This window comes from Colletotrichum phormii (assembly GCF_030913505.1).
Source record: "Colletotrichum phormii strain CBS 102054 chromosome Unknown BDP81scaffold_4, whole genome shotgun sequence".
In the NCBI taxonomy this organism is placed as follows: domain Eukaryota; kingdom Fungi; phylum Ascomycota; class Sordariomycetes; order Glomerellales; family Glomerellaceae; genus Colletotrichum; species Colletotrichum phormii.
Genome location: NW_026851446.1, coordinates 55,239 through 75,047, shown reverse-complemented (window position 1 = coordinate 75,047; position 19,809 = coordinate 55,239). Strand labels below are relative to the sequence as shown.

General features: G+C 55.0%; 6 protein-coding genes across 6 annotated transcripts; 4 read left to right on the top strand and 2 right to left on the bottom strand.

Annotated features, from left to right (window-relative positions):
• Positions 1 to 1,606: 1,606 nt before the first annotated feature.
• On the top strand, positions 1,607 to 9,036 carry BDP81DRAFT_390795 (alpha-1,3-glucan synthase; the record flags this gene model as incomplete). Its single annotated transcript, XM_060587454.1, has 5 exons — positions 1,607 to 2,110; positions 2,172 to 2,432; positions 2,504 to 5,541; positions 5,602 to 5,843; positions 5,903 to 9,036. The coding sequence occupies 5 exons, from the start codon at positions 1,607 to 1,609 to the stop codon at positions 9,034 to 9,036; spliced, it is 7,179 nt and encodes a 2,392-aa protein (XP_060448635.1).
• Positions 9,037 to 9,789: 753 nt separating this feature from the next.
• Positions 9,790 to 10,267, top strand: BDP81DRAFT_367550 (uncharacterized protein; the record flags this gene model as incomplete). The annotated part of the gene is made up of 3 exons (XM_060586540.1): positions 9,790 to 9,869; positions 9,932 to 10,127; positions 10,182 to 10,267. The coding sequence occupies 3 exons, from the start codon at positions 9,790 to 9,792 to the stop codon at positions 10,230 to 10,232; spliced, it is 327 nt and encodes a 108-aa protein (XP_060448634.1). The 3' UTR covers positions 10,233 to 10,267.
• Positions 10,268 to 10,276: 9 nt separating this feature from the next.
• Positions 10,277 to 11,869, bottom strand: BDP81DRAFT_468950 (uncharacterized protein; the record flags this gene model as incomplete). Its single annotated transcript, XM_060594505.1, has 3 exons — positions 10,277 to 11,104; positions 11,723 to 11,778; positions 11,846 to 11,869. 3 exons carry the CDS (start codon positions 11,867 to 11,869, stop codon positions 10,675 to 10,677), a joined length of 510 nt encoding a protein of 169 aa, XP_060448633.1. The 3' UTR covers positions 10,277 to 10,674.
• Positions 11,870 to 12,691: 822 nt separating this feature from the next.
• BDP81DRAFT_390792 (uncharacterized protein) lies at positions 12,692 to 15,187 on the top strand (the record flags this gene model as incomplete). Its single annotated transcript, XM_060587453.1, has 3 exons — positions 12,692 to 12,791; positions 12,888 to 13,276; positions 13,946 to 15,187. The coding sequence occupies 3 exons, from the start codon at positions 12,692 to 12,694 to the stop codon at positions 15,185 to 15,187; spliced, it is 1,731 nt and encodes a 576-aa protein (XP_060448632.1).
• Positions 15,188 to 16,415: 1,228 nt separating this feature from the next.
• Positions 16,416 to 17,657, top strand: BDP81DRAFT_390791 (uncharacterized protein; the record flags this gene model as incomplete). Its single annotated transcript, XM_060587452.1, has 2 exons — positions 16,416 to 16,998; positions 17,044 to 17,657. 2 exons carry the CDS (start codon positions 16,416 to 16,418, stop codon positions 17,655 to 17,657), a joined length of 1,197 nt encoding a protein of 398 aa, XP_060448631.1.
• Positions 17,658 to 18,677: 1,020 nt separating this feature from the next.
• On the bottom strand, positions 18,678 to 19,487 carry BDP81DRAFT_311706 (phosphatidylethanolamine-binding protein; the record flags this gene model as incomplete). The annotated part of the gene is made up of 3 exons (XM_060583745.1): positions 18,678 to 18,715; positions 18,775 to 19,286; positions 19,357 to 19,487. 3 exons carry the CDS (start codon positions 19,485 to 19,487, stop codon positions 18,678 to 18,680), a joined length of 681 nt encoding a protein of 226 aa, XP_060448630.1.
• Positions 19,488 to 19,809: the final 322 nt, after the last annotated feature.

The window sequence follows — 19,809 nt, the reverse complement described above, 5'->3', positions numbered from 1 at the left end:
CTTCTTCTTCGCCTGTGCTTTCTCGCATGCTCGCATGCCCTTGCATGGACGCAAAAATAAGGGGTCCTTTTTCCCTTAACCCAAGCAACGCAGCCCCAGGCCCAGAACCACATGCTGCGGGTTTTGCGGGTTGCTGACACGAGAGAGAAATATGCAATGCAATGCATCCTCCATTCAATGGGCCATGCTCGCCGCCGCCGACGACGGTCGACCATCCCCTCGCAGCTCGCTCGCCCAAGACATGCAGAATAATCGGCTTCAAACGCTCTAGGGCTAGGGACCACTTGAGCTGACATCTCTGTTGGCGCCCAGCGTATGTCGACACTCGACACCTCGTCGAAGCTACTGAAGCTTTCTCTCGGCGGCTGAGGGGCATGTACAAACCAGGCCCGACACAAGCCAAATGATCCCTGAAGGATCCCAGGATCGATTTGGTTTTCCGGGAAAACATCCATGTCCGCCAGAAATCCTGCAAAGTTCGACTTTTTCAACTCTTGCGGCTCCACCCCTGCTTGGCCCGGGGTTCCGCTTCCCAACTTCTTTTGCTTGCCAGTGCGAGCTCAGTCCAGCCCGCGGACACAGCAAAGGCAGAGCAAGGAGAGAATGGTCGTCGTTGATACTGAGATACGTACTTTTACGCGCGCGAAAAGGGGGCCGCCGTCCGAACTACTCTACGAACAATGGACGGATAGTGGAACAAAGAAACCCCCAACGTCCTTCCTAGCTTCCAGGTCTAGGAAGTTCAGTACTCTCTCTCTCTCTCTCTCTCTCTAGTCGTCTATCCGTAGTTGGGTAGACTCCTCCGGGGCTCCTCCAAGTTCCCGACCGGGAAGATCTGCGTTGCTGGCTCCAGCCCACCCGCGGTGGCCGGGCCCATGGCCTGGTGAGGATATTCTTAGGATATTCTTAGGATCCAATCGGCCACCCTCCGCAACCCTGCCTGCGAAGCCGAAGACACCACCGAGAGGTCACCGCTATGATGCAGACATGAGTAAACTTCGAGCTCGTATCCTAGAATGGTGGGCTCCGCAGGCGGCGGGCATGACGGATTCTGATGACCCTTTTTCGTGAGGCGATGCCCAGCAGCCGGGCGGGTCTGGTCTGCCTCTCTCTCCATGTATCCTCCCACCCCTTACCACCACACACACGCCCGTGGACCGTGGACGCACCCAGAAGAGGCAAGCAAGCAAGCAAGTGCTGTGCTGTTCAAAGATTTCCGTCTCCATAGTAAAGTCCATCTATCCCGTAGTCCCTTCTCCCCTCCCCATCTCTGACGTACGTTGCTTCTGCATTTCCTGCCTAACTCTCGTTCTTGCTCTGGTGTGTGTATTTTGTGGGAAAGGGAAGCGGCTCTACTGTCGTTCAACCATCTTTCCCATCTTTCGTCTCTCGCTCAACCCCCCAAACTGGCATCACTCGCTTTCCGCCGGTCCATGAATGCTGTTACATTTTGTTTACTTTTGTTACCCTTTTCCTGATAAGTATTGTTGTTTATCTCTGGCGTCTTCCATTGCTTGATCACACAGCCAGCGCCTACCCACCCTCGCTTCGAGGACGCACCTCCAAGGCGTCCTCCATCAGAACGTCACAGACCAAACCGCCCAACATGTGGTTCGGAAGGCTAAAGGCGCTCCTATTACTGGGCGTCTTGTCTCATAATGTTAATGGTCTCAGATACGACGAACAGTTCGCCGACTACAACCTCAACACAAATAAGGATGCGACAGATCCTATCCTATACGATGGAAAGTGGGAGAACCACGACTTCACAAAGTCGCCAGACAACTGGCGCTTTCCGTTTTACACAATCATGCTCGACAGATTCGTAAACGGTGATCCGGAAAACGACAGCGCCAACGGAACAGTTCTCGAGCAAGATATCACAGGCACACAACTGAGATGGGGTGGTGATATCGCCGGTCTGGTCGACACACTGGATTACCTGCAAGGAATGGGCATTAAGGGAATCTACTTTGGAGGATCAATGCTCATCAATGCGCCATGGAACTACGACTCCTACTCACCATTAGATCACACGCTGCTGGATTTCCACTTTGGCAACCTCACAGAATGGCAAGCCGCCATCCAGGAGGTCCACGACCGTGGAATGGTAAGTTGAATGATTCTGGCAAGTACCTCGATGAATATGCGACCTAACTTTTGCGCGCAAGTACATTGTTTTCGACAACACGATGGCCACTCTGGGAGACTTGATTGGATACAAGGACTACCTCAACTCTTCAGCGCCCTTCGATCCCCACGAAATGGATGTCATCTACAAGACTGACCGCCAGTACCTCGACTGGACGTTCCCCACCAAGTACAACGAGACTTGCGAGCATTTCCCCCGTCTTTACCTCGAGGAGGGCAAGGAGGTTGGCCAGGAGATCTACGACATGTTTGGCGGCTGCTACGATGGTGACTTCGATCAGGTATGCGCTCTATCTCACCACTCCCAGAACTCTGAATTTTGGGAAATCTGACTGACCTTTTCTGTGAACAGTTTGGTGACACCGAGGCTTTCGGCGTTTACCCCGATTACCGACGTCAATTGACCAAATTCGCTTCCGTCCAAGACAGATTGAGAGAATGGGTCCCGGCCGTGAACCAGAAGCTGGCGCATTTCTCATGCATCATGATCCAGCAGTTGGATATCGACGGATTCCGATTCGATAAAGCTCTTCAGGTTACGGTCGATGCACAGGGTCTCTTCTCCAAGAAGATTCGTGAGTGCGCTCGCGATCTCGGCAAGGAGAACTTCTTCCTGCCCGGTGAGATTACGGGTGGCAACACCATGGGTTCCATCTACATCGGTCGCGGAAGAACTCCTGAGCAGTGGTTCAAGGACGTCAACACGGCCTACAACACCACCAACGAGACGGCTAAGGATATGGATATCTTCCTGCGCGACGAGGGTCACCAGGCCCTGGACTCTGCCGCCTTCCACTACTCTTTCTACCGTTTCTTGGTCATTTTCCTGGGTATGGACGGTACTGGTGTCGCCGGTTACGATGTCCCCAGTAACTTCGTCGAGGCTTGGAACGAGGTTCTCAGATCCAATGATTTGATCAACGCCAACACCGGCAAGGTCGACCCCCGCCACATGTTCGGTGCCATGAACCAGGATACCTTCCGTTGGCCCGCCATCGAAGTTGGCCACGAGCGCAGTTTGATGGGACTCTTCGTCACTACTCTTCATCTGCCCGGTATTCCCATGCTTACGTGGGGTGAGGAGCAGGCATACTACGTCCTCGACAACACGGCGCAGAACTACATGTTCGGTCGTCAACCCATGGCTTCTGCTCCCGCCTGGCAACAGCACGGTTGCTACTCCATGAAGGCGACTCTTTACTACCAGATGCCCTTGTCAAAGGCCCGCGAAGGATGCCGCGATGACACCGTCTCCTGGGATCACCGCGACCCCAGTCACCCCATTAGAAACATTCTGAAGCACATGTACCACCTGAGAACTATCTATCCCGTTCTTCAGGACGGTATGTGGCTCGAGCAGCTTTCCAACAAAACCGAGGAGCTCTTCTACCCCGGTAACTCTGGAATGGCCACAGTCACTGGTCTTTTCAGTGTGATGCGCTACCAGCTCGGTGTCCAGGACCTCGGCGATGACCTCGTCCCCGTTTGGTTCGTCTACCACAACAGCAATGTCACAACGACGTACACTTTCGACTGCTCCAAGGAGGGTGACGCGATCATCTCGCCCTTCACCTCTGGCACCACGGTCAAGAACCTGTTCTTCCCTCATCAGACGACGAAGCTCGAGGACTCACCCGTGAAGCTCACCTATGCCGGCAACACTGGCTACAACGGCTGCTTCAAGAACATCACCATGGCTCCTTTCGAGTTCCGCGCCTACGTCCCCGAGGCTGACTTCAAGGTTCCTCCCATCGCTATCACCAAGTTCGTTCCCGGCCACGACGCCCGCATCGAGTCCACCGACCCCTCAAACACCGTGCCCGTCGAGCTCCAGTTCTCGGTCAAGATGGATTGCGACGGCGTGACTGAGTCCATCACTTTCAAGTCTCACACCGACGACAACAGCGTTCCCACAATTGACACGAGCTCCGTCAAGTGTGAGGACATCTCCGAGACGATTTCCGAATGGACCGGCGCTCTGGCCTCGTCCTTCTCCTGGAAGGCCAACCTGCTGAACGTCAAGCACGGTGTTCACCAGGTGGTTGTCACCAACTCCTCGACCGCCACCGGCAATTCGACGATTGGGGCCACCGACCGCTTCCTGTTCCGCATCGGTGCCCAGGACAACGCTATCGTCTGGCCTCACACTGCGAACTACTCCAGCAACCTTTTGTCCAAGGCTGACGACGGCACGATCACGATCAAGCACACCTCGGCTGGAGCCAGCAAGTTCCGCTACTCTACCAACTTCGAGTCATCTTGGAGCGACTGGGCCAACTATGAGACCTCCACCAAGGTCGTCAAGCAGTCCTGGAACGGTACCAAGGACCAGGAATGGGATGGCGAGCACGTCATTGTTCAGTACTACAGCAAGCTTCTCGGCTCCAGCGCGTACAAGGTGCACGCCGATATCGACTACGACATCCCCCGTCGCATCCCGCACATGTACGCTGTGGGCAAGTTCAACCAGTTCGGCTACGACAGCGGTCTCCTCAAGAAGATGAGCCACGCGGCCGAGTCGCAGTGGACCTGGCATTACATGGACGAGTGGCCAAACTACTTCAAGATGAGCATTTGGGGCATGAACCCGGACAAGCTGCCCGACCAGTCTTTCGTCTACGGTGACGTCGACGGAGACAACGTCGTTGAGCGTCTGCCCCCTTCGTCCTTGTACGAGAACGCCGTCAACATCACGGGCCACCCTCCCAAGCCGTACCTCGCCTACAAGGTCGTCCTGAACGATGCCACTTTCCAGTACCAGCTCGTCCCCCAGGGCAACATGTGGATCCAGTTCTTCCTCTGGCTGCTTCTTTTCATCGTCCCCGTCCTCTCCGGTCTCGCCGCCGTTCAGGCCTTCAAGCGCTCCTTCTACAAGGTCAAGTTCAACGAGCACGGTGTTCACGACCAGTCCAAGTTCAACATGATGGTCCAAAAGACCCGCAACGTCTTCATGGGCGCCGCCGGTGCCATTCCTCTCAGCATGCGCAGCTCGACCGATCTCGTCTCCGCCGCCGCCGCGGCTACCGCTGGCAACAAGCGCAAGACGGTGCTGATTGCTACCATGGAGTACAACATTGACGACTGGAACCTCAAGATCAAGATTGGTGGTTTGGGTGTCATGGCCCAGTTGATGGGTAAGGCTCTCAAGCACCAGGACCTCGTGTGGGTCGTGCCCTGCGTCGGTGATATCGAGTACCCCATCGATCAGATCGCGCCGAGCATGTACGTCAAGATTATGGACCAGGAGTACGAGATCAAGGTGCAGTACCACGTTGTGGACAACATCACCTACGTTCTGCTCGACGCGCCCGTCTTCAGGAAGCAGACCAAGTCGGAGCCTTACCCCCCTCGTATGGACGACTTGGAGTCTGCCATTTACTACTCTGCCTGGTAAGTCCCATGACAATGTTTTGGTCGCCTAGACGATTGTATGCTAACCAGCCTTGAAAGGAACCAATGTATCGCCGACACTTGCAACCGTTTCCCCGTCGACATGTACCATATTAACGATTACCACGGTTCCATCGCTCCTCTGTACCTGTTGCCCAAGACCATTCCCGTCGCTCTTTCTCTTCACAACGCCGAATTCCAGGGTCTCTGGCCCATGCGTACGCCCGAGGAAAGCGCCGAAGTGTGCAAGGCTTACAACTTGGATATCGAAATTGTCAAGAAATACGTCCAATACGGTTCAGGTAAAGATGATCTGTCTGGACAAACAACTTTGACGCTCGGTTACTGACAAACCATACAGTCTTCAACCTTCTTCACGCCGGTGCCTCTTACCTCCGCGTCCATCAGAACGGATTCGGTGCCGTCGGTGTCTCCCGCAAGTACGGTGATCGTTCCTTCGCTCGTTACCCCATTTTCTGGGGTCTCTCCAAGGTCGGCCAGCTGCCCAACCCCGATCCTACCGATACCGCCGACTGGGACAAGAACGACTTCATGAACCAGCCCAAGATCGAGGTCGACCCCGTCTACGAGGCCGGCCGTGGTGACTTGAGACGCCAGGCCCAGGAATGGGCTGGTCTCAACGTCGATCCCGATGCCGAGCTCTTTGTCTTCGTCGGACGTTGGTCACTGCAAAAGGGTGTCGATCTCATCGCCGATATCTTCCCCTGGGTTCTCGACAACTACCCCAAGGCTCAGCTCATTACCATTGGCCCCATGATTGATCTCTACGGACGCTTCGCCGCTCTCAAGCTCGCCAAGCTCATGGAACTCTACCCCGGACGTGTCTTCTCCAAGCCCGAATTCACCGCTCTCCCGCCCTACATCTTCAGCGGTGCCGAGTTTGCCCTTATCCCCTCCAGAGACGAGCCTTTCGGTTTGGTCGCCGTCGAGTTCGGTAGAAAGGGTGCTCTGGGTGTCGGTGCCCGCGTCGGTGGTCTCGGCCAGATGCCCGGTTGGTGGTACACGGTCGAATCGACCAAGGCCGCCCATCTTACGAAGCAGTTCAAGCACGCCATCAAGGACGCCCTCGACACGGATACCAAGACCAGAGCCATGATGCGTGCCTGGTCCGCCAAGCAGCGTTTCCCCGTCGCCGAGTGGCTCGAGAAGCTCGAGAAGCTCCAGCAGGGTGTCATCAGCGCTCACGCAAAGTACGGTAAGAAGGGTCTCAAGAAGGGCAACGTCCTCGTCAAGAAGACCCGCCCCGGTTCCATCCAGGAGCCTCTTCGCGGTGAAGTCGAGCTTGTCGACCGTTCCCCCGCGTGGATGCGCCAGGTTTCCGATTACGACGACGACGGCACTACCCTTCACACCGGTCGCACTACTCCGGCCGGCATGCAGACTCCCATGAGATACACCAGCACCCCCGGATCGCCTTCCATGTCACCGTCTCCCGCTTACGTCGACTCACCGTACGGCTCTCGCGCCGGGTCTCCTGGCCCGTTCGGCAGGCAGATGGAACATGGTCGCAACATCTCCGATACCCACAGCCGCAACTTCTCCCTTCCCGGAACGGCTGGCCAGGACGGAGTCCACAGCCGTACTGTCTCTGGCTTCTCCGTGGCCGATACTTTGCCCCTCCCTCCCCCGGGTGGCGGTCTCGGCATGCAGCAGGACAACTCTTCGCGAGCCTCCATGCTCAGTGTCGAGGACGTCGTCGGTGACAGAAACGATTACAAGCTCCAGCAGGTCGATCCCTTCTTCACCGACTCCAAGGGTGAATTCTACGAGCACTTTGAGGAGAAGCTCAAGGCTCTCAACGCCGGCAACTCCATTTCTGAGCTCTGCATTGAGGACTACCTCATCAAGTCCGAGAAGGAGTGGTTCGACATGTACCTCGACGCTAGGTTGGGTCGCTCCGCGTCCCCCTCGTCGGCTCGAGGACACTCCAGATCCAGAGCCTCCTCGCCCAACGCCTCCCGCCTGAGTCTCGGCATGTTCAAGAACAAGTCCTCTTCCAAGCTGAGCTTGCCTCTCGAGCGTGGTCGCGCCAGAAAGTCGGGATTGATGAACAGCATGGCCGCCGACGACCCGAACGGCGCCTACGACAGCAGGACACCCCCCGACTCGCCCGGCTCGTACAACGCGCAATTCGACCTCCCCGATGACTACGTCGCGCCCACTGGTGTGAGGAAGTGGCTCCAGTACCGTGTCGGCGATTGGCCCGTCTACGCGATGCTTCTGGCCCTCAACCAGGTCATCGCCACCAACTCCTACCAGGTAACTCTGCTCACTGGTGAAGTTGGCCAGACCGCCGAAAAGCTCTACATCATCGCCACCATTTACCTCGTCTCGTCCGTCTTCTGGTACGTCCTGTCGCGCACCATGCCTCTGCTCTACCCGCTCTCGGCTCCCTACGCCGTCTACGGCGTCGCCTTCCTCGTCCTCGGCTGCTCCCCCTTCGCCGGCGACAACACCATGGTCTGGCTCCAGAACGCCGCCACCGGCCTCTACGCCTTCGCTTCCTCTTCTGGATCCCTCGCCTTCGCCTTCAACTTTGGTACCGACGGTGGTTCCACCGTCCCCAAGTGGATCCAGCGTCTCGCCATCATCCAGGGCCTCACCCAGCTCTACACCCTCGCTCTCTGGGCCTGGGGTAGCTTGGTATCCGAGGCCGAGGCCAACAGCGTCGCCAAGCCCACTCTCGCCGGCAAGCCTGCCCTCCTGGGCATCTGCCTCCCCGTCGCCGTCCTCCTCTGGGCCATCGGCGCCATCCTCTACCTCGGCCTGCCCGACTTTTACCGCCAGACCCCCGGCCCCATCCCCCAGCTCTGGAAGACGCTCATAAAGCGCAAGACCATCGCCTGGTACCTCATGGCCGTCTGCATCCAGAACTACTTCCTCAGCACCCTCTTCGGACGCAACTGGTTCTTCCTCTTCGCGTCCCAGCACGTGCCCGTCTGGAGCATGGTCATCCTCGCCCTCTTCTTCTTCATCATCGTCTGGGCCCTCGTCCTCTGGGGCCTGGCCAAGGCCAGCGAGAGCCACCCCTGGCTGTTCCCCATGTTCGCCGTCGGTCTCGGCGCCCCGCGCTGGGCCCAGATCTGGTGGGGTACCTCCCGCATCGGTCTCTGGATGCCGTGGGCCGGAAGCGCCGTCGCTGGTGCCGTCCTCAGCCGTGTCCTCTGGCTGTGGCTCGGCGTCCTCGACGGTCTCCAGGGCGCGGGTATCGGTATGATTCTCATGCTGACGCTCACCCGTGTGCACGTCGCGGCGGCCTGCGTCGCAGCCCAGGTTCTGGGTTCCATCTTTACTATGTTGGCCCGCGCCACCGCGCCTAACAACGTCGGTCCGGGCCCTGTTTTCCCTGATATCAGCGAAGGATTGGGCATCGCGTTTGCCAACGCCTGGTTTTGGGTTGTGCTTTTGCTCAACCTGTTTATCTGCTTCGGATACTTCAAGTTCTTCAGAAAGGAGCAAGTTAGCAAGCCTTAAAAAGAAGAGAAAGGCTATGAAATGTTTGGGTTAGAGAAGGATAGAAATTTCTTTTCGTTTTTTCTTGAGTAGACATGAACCTCAGTAATGACCAAACTACTATGTTAATAGAGTTAATGACTTGTTATCCCTATCTGTGCCTTTTGATTCCCTTCGTGATACTCAACGCCAAATGGTATTAAGACAAGCGCTCCTTAGATTCCCGAATACGGCGAAGTCGCAAACATGAGGCTTACCGCACAACTGAGCCAACGAAGGCCACGGCACGACTTACGGTACTCGCCTTATCCTAGACAAAGTCCGCGCCGCCCGGTCTATCGTGCCGAAGGGCCATCTGGTGCAAGGGTAAGCATGGTCCGCACGGAAACGCCAACGGCGTTTTAACAACATGTTCATCCGTTCGCACACGTAGGATTACAATTGCCGCATAGGTGCCGGATCATCGGTCCTCTCAGTGGCTCTCTCATCTAGAGCAATAAATGTTAGAAGCGTAACCACCAAAAACCCAGGTACGGCAGGCAACCAAATCTCGTATCGAGTCATGCTAACCCACTGCACTACATGGTGTAAATTGGCACCCGCTCAGATGATAATGATTATGGATTCCGCGCTGACTCGGTTCCGCCCGCCTGATAATCTCGAACAGTCGAAGCTATATCAATTCGGATTCGCTCCCCCTTCCCAGCAGACTTTGACTATTGCAGCTAATTCCATCAACCCTATTACGCGCTTAACTTAACACCAGAAGCCAAAATGAAGTTGTCCATCATAGCCACGATCGCGGCGGTCGCCATCACTTCTACGGAAGCATGTGCCAAGTACAAGACTTGCTGGTATGTACCCCATAATCCTACAAAGTTTCTTAGCGACATTTACTGACTTCCGCGCTACTCAGGTGTGAGAGAAGCAACTTCATGTACCAGGGCAAGCTGCAAGATAACATCGCCTGGGACAAAGACACCGTCAACGCTTGCGTGGATCTCGGAGCGGCTGGATACTACGGACAGAACTTCGAGGAGTGCCACCGCTACAAGGAGTCCTTCTTAGCGTTCATTCCCCCCAAGGCCATTAACAACTGTGATTGGACCAAGGTTAGTTGATATGGTGATCTTGGAGGAGACATAATACTGACTGATACCACACAGAAATGCCAATCGGTTGGTGCGACGACTGGATATTGCCGAGATAAGATTTAGTTACCCCAAAGTTCGAGATAATGATAAATACAGAGTAATGTTTACTTCAACTTGGTCTATTTGCCGAATCATCGGTACCTTGTCACTGCCTTACGGGTCGTTCAGGGACTGGCGCAGATCAGGATTGCAGGTAACTGAGGTCAGTCAGCTGTGAAGATCTATCGCGCATGCATGATGTAGTCCGGCCAAAGATGTTGGCGATGTTGCAACACTTGAATTCCAATGACGCCTGAAGGGACTCGACAACACTAAACTCAACATCTCCGTTACTACGCTAAGCTCCCGTAGTGTGTCAAATGCTACCGAGCAGCTCGTCGTCGACGGTCCGGAACTCCCTTCAAGTTACATGTACAAACTAACCTCATGAACGTTCATCTCCCGTAGCCAGAACCCCCTCGTCGCCTATCAAGCCATATGAGAAAGATATCTCAATTCGCCTCCCTTACTCGGCCTCCGAATCAGTAGGGGGAAGAGGCAGCACCTGCCCATACTTCTCCCCACCAAAAACAGGCATCTCCGCCGCAGTAAGCACAACAAACAACCTCGCCACCTCCGTCTCGCTCACATTCTCTTTCCACCCGTGGATCGTACCCCTCTGCACATACACGTCGCCCCTCTTGAGGATAGCCGTCTCCCCGCTATCCAGCACCAGCACCAGCTCGCCCTCGACCAGCACGCCCGTATCCAGGGTCTCGGTCCGGTGCATCGGCGCGTCCGGTCCGCCGGGCAAGAAGTCGCTGATGCGGACGGCGAGCCCGCCCGGGATGGCGATGCTGATCTCGTGGGGCGGCTTCAGGGTCAGGTGGGTCTTGTAGGCGTTCAGATCGGCGTCTTGGGGGAGCGGAACGGGGAGGGAGGGGGGGAGGTGTAGGCTAGGAAGAGGTCGTTTCCCGGGAGGGGGGTTTTGGGGAGTTCGGGGACGAGATCGGTGACGAGGATTGCTTGGCCTTCGGCGTTGTGGGTTGTGCCTATGCGCCGGGGGGCCGGGAGGGGTTTGTATTTTGGTGCTTGGGATGACATTTCGAGATTATCGATCGAGCTTGGATGATGAATAGTTTTGGGGAATTGTGAGATGGGATTGTCTCAATGGAAGTTGATTTGACTTCATCATGTGGGTCTTGTCAGTTTGCTTATATACTTGAGTAGATCGTTGATGCTAATTAACCCCCAGACGGGTTGATAATTTCTCAGAAAACGCTGCAATCGGTCGGCCGAGGAATATTTCAGAACGACCGAGGCACCGTCGAGAAAACATGCCTAGACCGTACCCCTCAATCCAGGGTCGGTACACCATCTTGCAGGATCTCCGACCGAATCTAGCGGCGGAACTACTCCCCATTCGTTGTTGGGGTTCCCAAGGATCGCTATTCCACCCTGTCTCCAAGTAAAGTACGGCGCAGGATCGATGCGGCGAAGCTTTGATTCGTCGCATGTCGCGGCCCGACGACGTGGTTGAAACGGCCGGAGGTGGGATGGGGACGTCAGCTTACCTCACTGGTAAAGATAGCTTCGCATTCCGGAGGTTGATGAAAGCTCGGATGATGGGCTACGGCAAAGATTATGTGAATCTGCCCAGGTAAGAAGTGATATTTGCGATGCTACAGAGGCCGTACGTGCGTGTGTGTCACCTTGGCCATCTTGTTCCCCCGAATCTCTGTGAGATGTACATCGTGTTCCTCTATGAAGAGCTCGCAATTATATCCGATGTGTGTGATATTGAGTGGTAGCTAGGTGTCTCTCGCGGATTTCGACTACGGGCTTATCGAAATGTGCGGAACATGATGCCTGTGAGGCCTTAACCGCAGCAGATATGTGGCTTTGCCTAGGTCAGTGCTGGAAGATGCCCATATCATAGGTGCGAATCCAACGGGCGACAGCCTGGCAGAGTGAGGTATGACCCGGAGCTTCTGCCGGCGAGTCTTGATGCTACATGTCAGTTTATCGATGTTTCTGCATTGCTGAATGGCAAGAGAAAGGGGTGCGGAGCCCGTCGTTGGGGAAGAGAGATTGGTGAAGTACGGAAGCGTCGTGATATGGAAAGAGTCTGACTTTCTCACGGAGAAAGGAGGTGATCACCCTCAACCAAAGGTCGGTGCCTTCTCCCAGATAGATTTTGTCTAGTTCGAGCAACCGCAAAGCCATGGTCGTGTTTTTTGCTGCTCTTGCCGGCGACCATTGTCATATGTGGCCAAGTTCCTGCCACACCCTTCGTCGCGGATGCCGAGTGAGACCAGCAATTCTTTCCTAGTCCATCATGTACCCAGATGAAGGAAGGCACTGCATCGTTCAGTGAAAGGACGGCATTCTTTGGCTTGTGGACAGAAATGTTGCACTTCCACCAGACAACATCGCCATCTTCTGCATCCTCTGTATCAATCAGAACTGTCCATCAGCACCGCTAAAACCATCATTCTACTACTTCTTCAACAATAACAAGGTTCCCACGCAACTCTCAAACAATGTCCAACTCCGGCGACTCGTTCTCATACGCGCAGTATTTGCACCCAAACGATATCCCCGAGGACGACCCGTTCAATCCTCCGCCTGCGCACGAAGATGGTTAGCAAATACCTACAGACGAGGATATGTCTGCGGGCGACCAGGGTCAATCTGTGGCAGAGAGACTTGCTTATCCGATGCCTCCACCGTATCCAGAAACTCCTGACCTGTCTATGGAAGACTTAGATGACCTGTTCGACGATTTGGACATGGAGAACGAGCCAAATCACGACGGGGCGGATGGATCTACAACGACCAATGGTCCATTCGGCAGCCTACAGCAGACCACTTCGGAGAATGACGCCGTCGATGATGCTGCTTCGATCAGTCAGGCTTCAATTGAGGCCCAGCCAGAGGACGATACATCTAGCCCAGCGAGCTCAAGCAAGGCCACTCGAGATAATGAGGCCATCGACGCCGAGTCCCCTAATACTGAGGCATCTCCCGACGAGATCACAGACACTGAAATGTCGAACGCTATCACTCCAGGCCCTTCGGGCGACAGCATATTGAACGATGGGATGGCCGACGAGCCCACTCCGAGGGTCCCGAATCCGGGCCAAAGACAAGGGAGAAAGCGCAAGTGCCCTTGTTCGAACTGCCGTGGCCAAGGCAGGCTGAAATCCGAAAGCACAATACAAGCACATAAAGTAGCCGACAATATTGAGAAACACAACATGCTCGAACAACCACGGGGTCAGTGCAAAAGATGCAAAAAGTTTAATGGGCGCAAATGCTATCAATGGGTAGAGGAGTACAAAGCCTGCTCAGAGTGCAGCAGGTACAAGGAGCCATGTCGTTGGGAGTAAAGCAGCGATGGGGAATGGGTCTGGAGGGGTTCTTCTTGTATCAATATCCCATAGCGTACTACTCGCGGGCGAGCTAGGTTAGGAGCTTTCTCCGTCAACAGCTTTCTCCGTTAACCTCATGGCATGTCGAACCTGTGATGCGTCTAGCAACAAGGTAGCCACACAACGTGAATGTCCTTCCCGAACCTATCTTCGTTGCGTGAAGAGTTATCATCGATGGCAAGTCTCATAGACATATAAAGGTTGGTCATGCGTTTTCTTTCTCTACCGTCAACTTATCCTTGTCATCGACATTTACCTACCTATTCGGCTTTTGATTAAACCGTATCGTAAGAGTTCAACTCCCGTGTCCTTCTTATAGCTTTCTTCCTAGTACATAACCACCCTTTACTAACACCGCAACAGTCTAAACTAAGAAAAATGGCTGTGTCTGTTGAATATAAGCCCGTGTTCGCGGAGGGAGAGGAAGAAAGCCTCAGAGGCGTCGCCGCAGAGGCACTCGTAGCGATGTTCACTCTGAAAAGAAACGAGAAGCTCGCCGCTCACAACGCCCGTCTTGTTCAAGACGCAGTCCTAGAGCACACTCGAATTCGTGGCTGGACTGCTATCAATGCACCCGCCAGCCAACGCCATCGAAATGCGGATCCTGTGCCCAGCCCAGACCTGGGCTCATCAACAGCAGCTCAAACTCCGTCACTGGTGCTCCGGTTCAGAGGCATCAACGAACCGACCGAAGATGAAGCGCGTCTGCCAAGTGACAGCTTGTGTCGACCAGCATCAGCTCGGCGTCCATTGCCGACGAGTAGGCCCAATACAGAAAATCAACAACCGCAATCACCACCGGCGGTAGACCCAGCGACTGGATCAAATGCCGTCGCACCCGCTCCGCAGACGATAACTGCAGCATCTGCGGCGAATAATCGGCAGACGAGGGCCACGACTGGCGCGAGGGCAATGTGCACATGCTCCTCGTGCAAAAAGCTCGACACAGTCAACGGAATTGGGCTGATAAAGGCCGTCAAGACAATCGTCGAGCACATACGTGCCGACGAGATCATCGCAAAGGGCAAGAAGGCCGAAGTGCCCTGCAATGGGTGCGCCAAAGGCAATCACGGCGATGATTGCTGTTACAACGGCGGGAATTCTTGCTCGGCTTGTATTCGGAAAAAGGAGAAGTGCTCATTCTCCAAGAAAGAGTCCAAGGGAAGGAAGAGAGATCAGGGGAAAGTGAGGCAGGAGGAGGCACCGGGCAATGACGATGGCGAGGACGAGGGCGAAGACGAGGCGAACGCGGAGGAGAGATTGGAGGTGGAGGAACCGCCGAAGAAGAAGCAGAGGCGTACGAGGGCGAGCAGAAACAGCCCTCAGAATACGCAACCACCTCCTATCAGTGAGGAGGCTGTGGAGCCGCCGCCTGCGACCTCAAGGCGTAGGCCGGTGAACAGGAGGAGCTCTCGACCTGCGCGACAGCAACAGGTTGAGCCACCTAGATCCAGTAGTCGCGGAGGTAGCTCCAGCGTTGATGGGTCTAAGACCATTGATGGCAGTTCTCCTTCTACCTCCGGCACAGCGGACGAGGGAGGGCAGTCGCCTTCGAGTGGAACGCCCGGTTCTCCCCGCGGCGCAGAAGAATCTTGGGCCGCCTGATTTCTAGACCTACCTTAGGATGGGAAGGAATTGGGCGAGTAGTACATGCAGATAGTATCGGAGTGTATTGTTACGTGTAAAGTAGAAATTTTGCGGTTGTTAGTTATCACGTTCATAGAAATCTAGAACAGGACTGCCAGTAAAAATCGCTTGACCAAATACGTTCGAACACATCGTGAACTTGGAGTCGAAAACTGTTGCGATATTAAAAAGGGTGGATCTGCACTTACATACCACCCACCTCTGGAGGAATCGTGGGCTTCGCCCAATTCCTCCTCCTTCAACCTCACGCAGCAATACAATCGATTATCGACCTTCGTCTCAACCGTACGGTTGCCCCTGCTGATGTGTATACCAACATACCTAAAGTAGGTACTTACACCCAACGGAGGAATCGTGGGCTACGCCCACCAACTTCCTCCTTACACACACATACATACGTAGTTCAATATCACGATTATTGTGCTTCGTACCGGCCCTCAGCCTACCCTGCTAACGTGTATACCAATAGATACAGCACGAAACAGACATGGTCAATTGTTGCTCTTGTACGTCACATAAGCTGATGCCACGAAGACGATCGACTGGCGCTCCAGACGGGGGCATGCTTGCGTCAAACCCGTCGGTCAGTGTTCCCGGGAGCATGTCGAGGCTGACCGAAGACCATCCACAATGGCCGAGCACGCATCGGAGAAAGGATGCAGAGGTAGGAGTTATGGTCTACCACCGCCCAATATAGACATCGGAGAAAGCCTGGAGAGGTAAGTGACTGGCAGGCTTCTTTCAACACGCAACATGAGTATCGGAGAAACACCAGAGAGGTAGTCTAGGTCACAATGTTCAGGCGCCACCCAGCCAAGCTATCTCCGGGAGATCTTTCCAGGACTATAGGAAGAGGCTCGAAAACAGCAAGTCAGAGACACAGTTCTTCATCCATTTCATCTCCATTTCAACGTGGAAGTGATAGAGACGATCCAGAACACAACGACTTTCCAGCACACCTTCTTCAAAATACATTCAGCCTTCTAACTACTTATCTATCCATTCACCACAAGGCACCTCACTCTTCTTGGAGTATTCCACATCGAATACCTTCACGACGTTGAGCTGATACTAAGGAGAGAAACCTTCCCGATAAAGATCACCTATTAAGTACTTCTAGTTAACCTACCCCAACCGTGACGGAGTGCTTGGAAGCTGTTGCTAACACCGGGTTTTCAGAGAAAAAATGGCACCAATTCAGGTTGCCACTGGCTCTGCTCAGCAGCAGCAGCAGGTGAGGGGTGCGCCGGGTCCCATTTATACGGCCTCGTTCCCGGCGGTCGGGGAAAGAAACCAGCTATGTCCGATCTCCTCCATCTTGACGACGGATGTGGATCCGGTGCAGTTGATGCCCATATGGAGTCTTACTTACGCCGTACGTCCGGCCGTGCTTCCGGCCGATGCCCCGGTCGTAGCCCCGGTCGTAGCCCCGGCACCGGCAGCGGCCTCACCAGTGCAGGCACCTTCGATTCCTGAGGTCGCGGCGCCTGGGCCCTCGTCGATGCCTGGGCCTTCATCGACGAATACTCCCCCGGCAAGGCCCAGAAAGATTAAGAACGCCGCCGGGCGGACGCTACTTCCGAATGCCCGTCCCAAGATCCATGTGCAGACCACGAGGGCGCCTCAAAACGGTGCACAATCCTCAACCTCGGCGCCGAATCGACCTGCGGCTTCAGCTTCAGCTCCGGCTCGAGCCTCGGTCGCGGCTCCGGCTCCTGCTGCCGACCAAGTTCCCGCGCAACCAGCGGTCGTGGCCGCCAACCAGGGGGGTAAGCAGAAAGAGAAGGTACGCTGCACCTGCACATTTTGTGTAGGGAAGCACGGGGTCGTGGGCAAGTTGGTGGCCGAGAAGACGTTCAAGGAGCACAGACGTGCCGAACGGGTCGATAGAGCAGGAACCCAGCAGAATCCTAAGTGCGGGAAATGCGTTGCGGGAGGCTACGAATGTGTTCGGAGGACAACTGGCCCGTGTAGCGTCTGTATGCGCATGTCGGATAAGTGTTCCTTCACGGGCCTATCTCTGAGACAGAGAGAGGTTAATAAGCGGACGCGCAATGCGGCGGCGGCTACTACCAATGCTTCTGTTGTTGGTCCTAGTCCCGCTACTCAACAGGCACCACAGCAGCAGCAAGGGTCAGAGTCGTCTTCCGAGGACGAGACACATGACGACGGACTTTCTGACTTGTTCGTTCCCGGACAGCAGGGAGAAGAGTTCGGCGCCGATTACGAGAATGGGGACGCGGGCGAGAGCAACAGCGTTTCGAGCGGGACGCTCGAGGCTAGCTCAAATACCCCAGGTACCTCGCCTCCACCTGCTGTCAGGAAGAGGTCGGCCGAAGTCGAGGAAGATGGTGACGAGTTTCCTGAGTCGAGGCCGAAAAGACTTCGTACGGAAGCAGTTCCGGCTGCCAACGACACGAGAGATTGATCGTCTCAGAGGGCCCCACTGAGCTGGCACTGTAGAGAGGAAGACGTCAGGGAACGATGAGGCAGCCGTGAGCGGTGTCTTTATGGCTGAATGACGGTCGACACTATGTTCCTGCGTCTACTGCTTTCCCTCAAAAGTAAGTATTAAGATCCTCAACGCCACTTGGCCAATACATTCGTGCTGAACCAGATATCCTGCAGATGTTATTCGCCAGAACAGTCGATGAACCTACACAGGAAGACGACCTCACAATCCAGGCACCGGCAGCCGGAGCCTTATGTAGGCCTTCAAGCAGACCTACGCCGACCATAGCGAGAAGATGACGAAGGAATCCCCTCAAAGCTACCCAGACCTGGAGCAGCTATCATTGAGGCCATTGTCAACACGTCGATGCCAACGTCAAGGCTGAGACCGAGGCCGTGCTGCAGGTTCTCTTCTAAATCTCGCCATGTCGACAAGAACCAGGCCCAGTATCGACCCAACATGGCCATGAAGGTTAACGCGAAGCTTGAGTTTCTCCGGCGAGAAGGTTACGGCACCATCTACAAAGACGTTGATATTTAGAGCGATCAATAAGTGTGTACACCGCGAGAAACAGCAATTACTATATCGCTAATAGACTCTAGGTTATCGCCACAGTTCGCCAATATGGATCGTTGTTTCTGTTGTTGCGTTGGTCGATAAATGTGTGTGTTGTGGGAGGCGTCTTGTGGGATGCCTTTGGTTGCGGATATATCTTTTGTATGATGGGGTTCTTGACTGGCACGACTTTAGTCAACGTTTCGCGCGCATGCATTATTCGTGTTTTCCGTCGATTGTTATTTCTGCGTTGGTTATTATTGGGACATATTTGCGGACTGTTCAGCTTCTCGAGTAGTATTGATACATTCTGTATTAATAGCTAGGTGCTCTCATAACGAAGTTCCTCGTGGCGGTCATACCCGAACCCATTTTGATACAAGGCTGGGTAGCGATGGCGTTGGTGATTGAGCTAGCAAAACATAGCGTCGCTTGTATACATCACTGCTTTTCATTCTGGGCGTAAATGAAGTTGGCACCTGATTCACAATTAGCCCGCATTCCCGGCCTCAAGTATGCTGCTTGGGCGTCAACTCACCGACGGCAACGAGGCCATTCTCCTTGGCCCACTTCTGGACCCCACGTCCCTCCTGGCCTCCCCAATGCTTGCGTTCCTCCGGCTTCGAAAGCTCCAACTTCTCCTTGGTTCCATTGGCCGGCACCCATGCGGTGAAGACGTAACGGTGCTTGCCGGTCTTGGGTGGAGGTCCCGGCGGCTTGTACTCGATAACCTCGTCCAGATCCGCCGGCTCGATGCCAGAGGAGATGGTCGGAGAGCTGCTGACGGCAATCCAGTGGCAGAACTCGGACCAGATGGGGTTGCTACGAGTAGGTGCGTCCGGGTCGGTGAGAGTCAAGACGTACGTCGTGGCAATGACGCTGGTCATTGACGAGCCGCTGACAATGGCAACGGTAGGCGCAGATTGGAGATCAGCAGGATTCAGGGTGTTCCCGAGATCGGCGACATTGGAAGAGGACCACTCGGCCGCGACGCCGATGATGGGCTCAAAGTCATCGAGGACGGTAGGGATGACCTTGGCTTTGTCCAGCCTGTTTGTCTGCAAGTCAGCGAGCTGTCAAAGGTGCAGACGGGCCCGAAGCTGGAGACAGAGACACGTACTCTTCGTGAACGCGAGTCAGATCCGCAGCAGTTCTGAAAACGAATTGATCTTGGCTCGTCGGAGCAGCGGCAACGACGGTGCCGCAGACAGCCAGAGCGGCCAGGAACTTGCTTGCAAGGGAGCCCGCCATCGCGGGGTGACGGGCAACGGGGGTTGAGGCACGTTGCGCGTCCTCGAGACGAATTGCGATACAGTGGATGAACACTGGGTGAAACGGTGGAGATTGGGCAGCACAAGGCCAAGCAAGTTTGCTATGTTTTGGTTGGCGTTTCTTCTTTGACGTTTGATGCGAAGAACGCGTTGAAGAATTGTGCCGCTGCCTCCGCCGCCGTCGGCTTTGCTTTCCGCGGGGAGAATCGTTCTTTGGTGATGTCATGCCGCTACGCTCTGGCGTGCTTTCTTTCCCCCGCCCGGAACCCCTGCTCTCCGCGGCGGCAACTGCAACGGCGCCC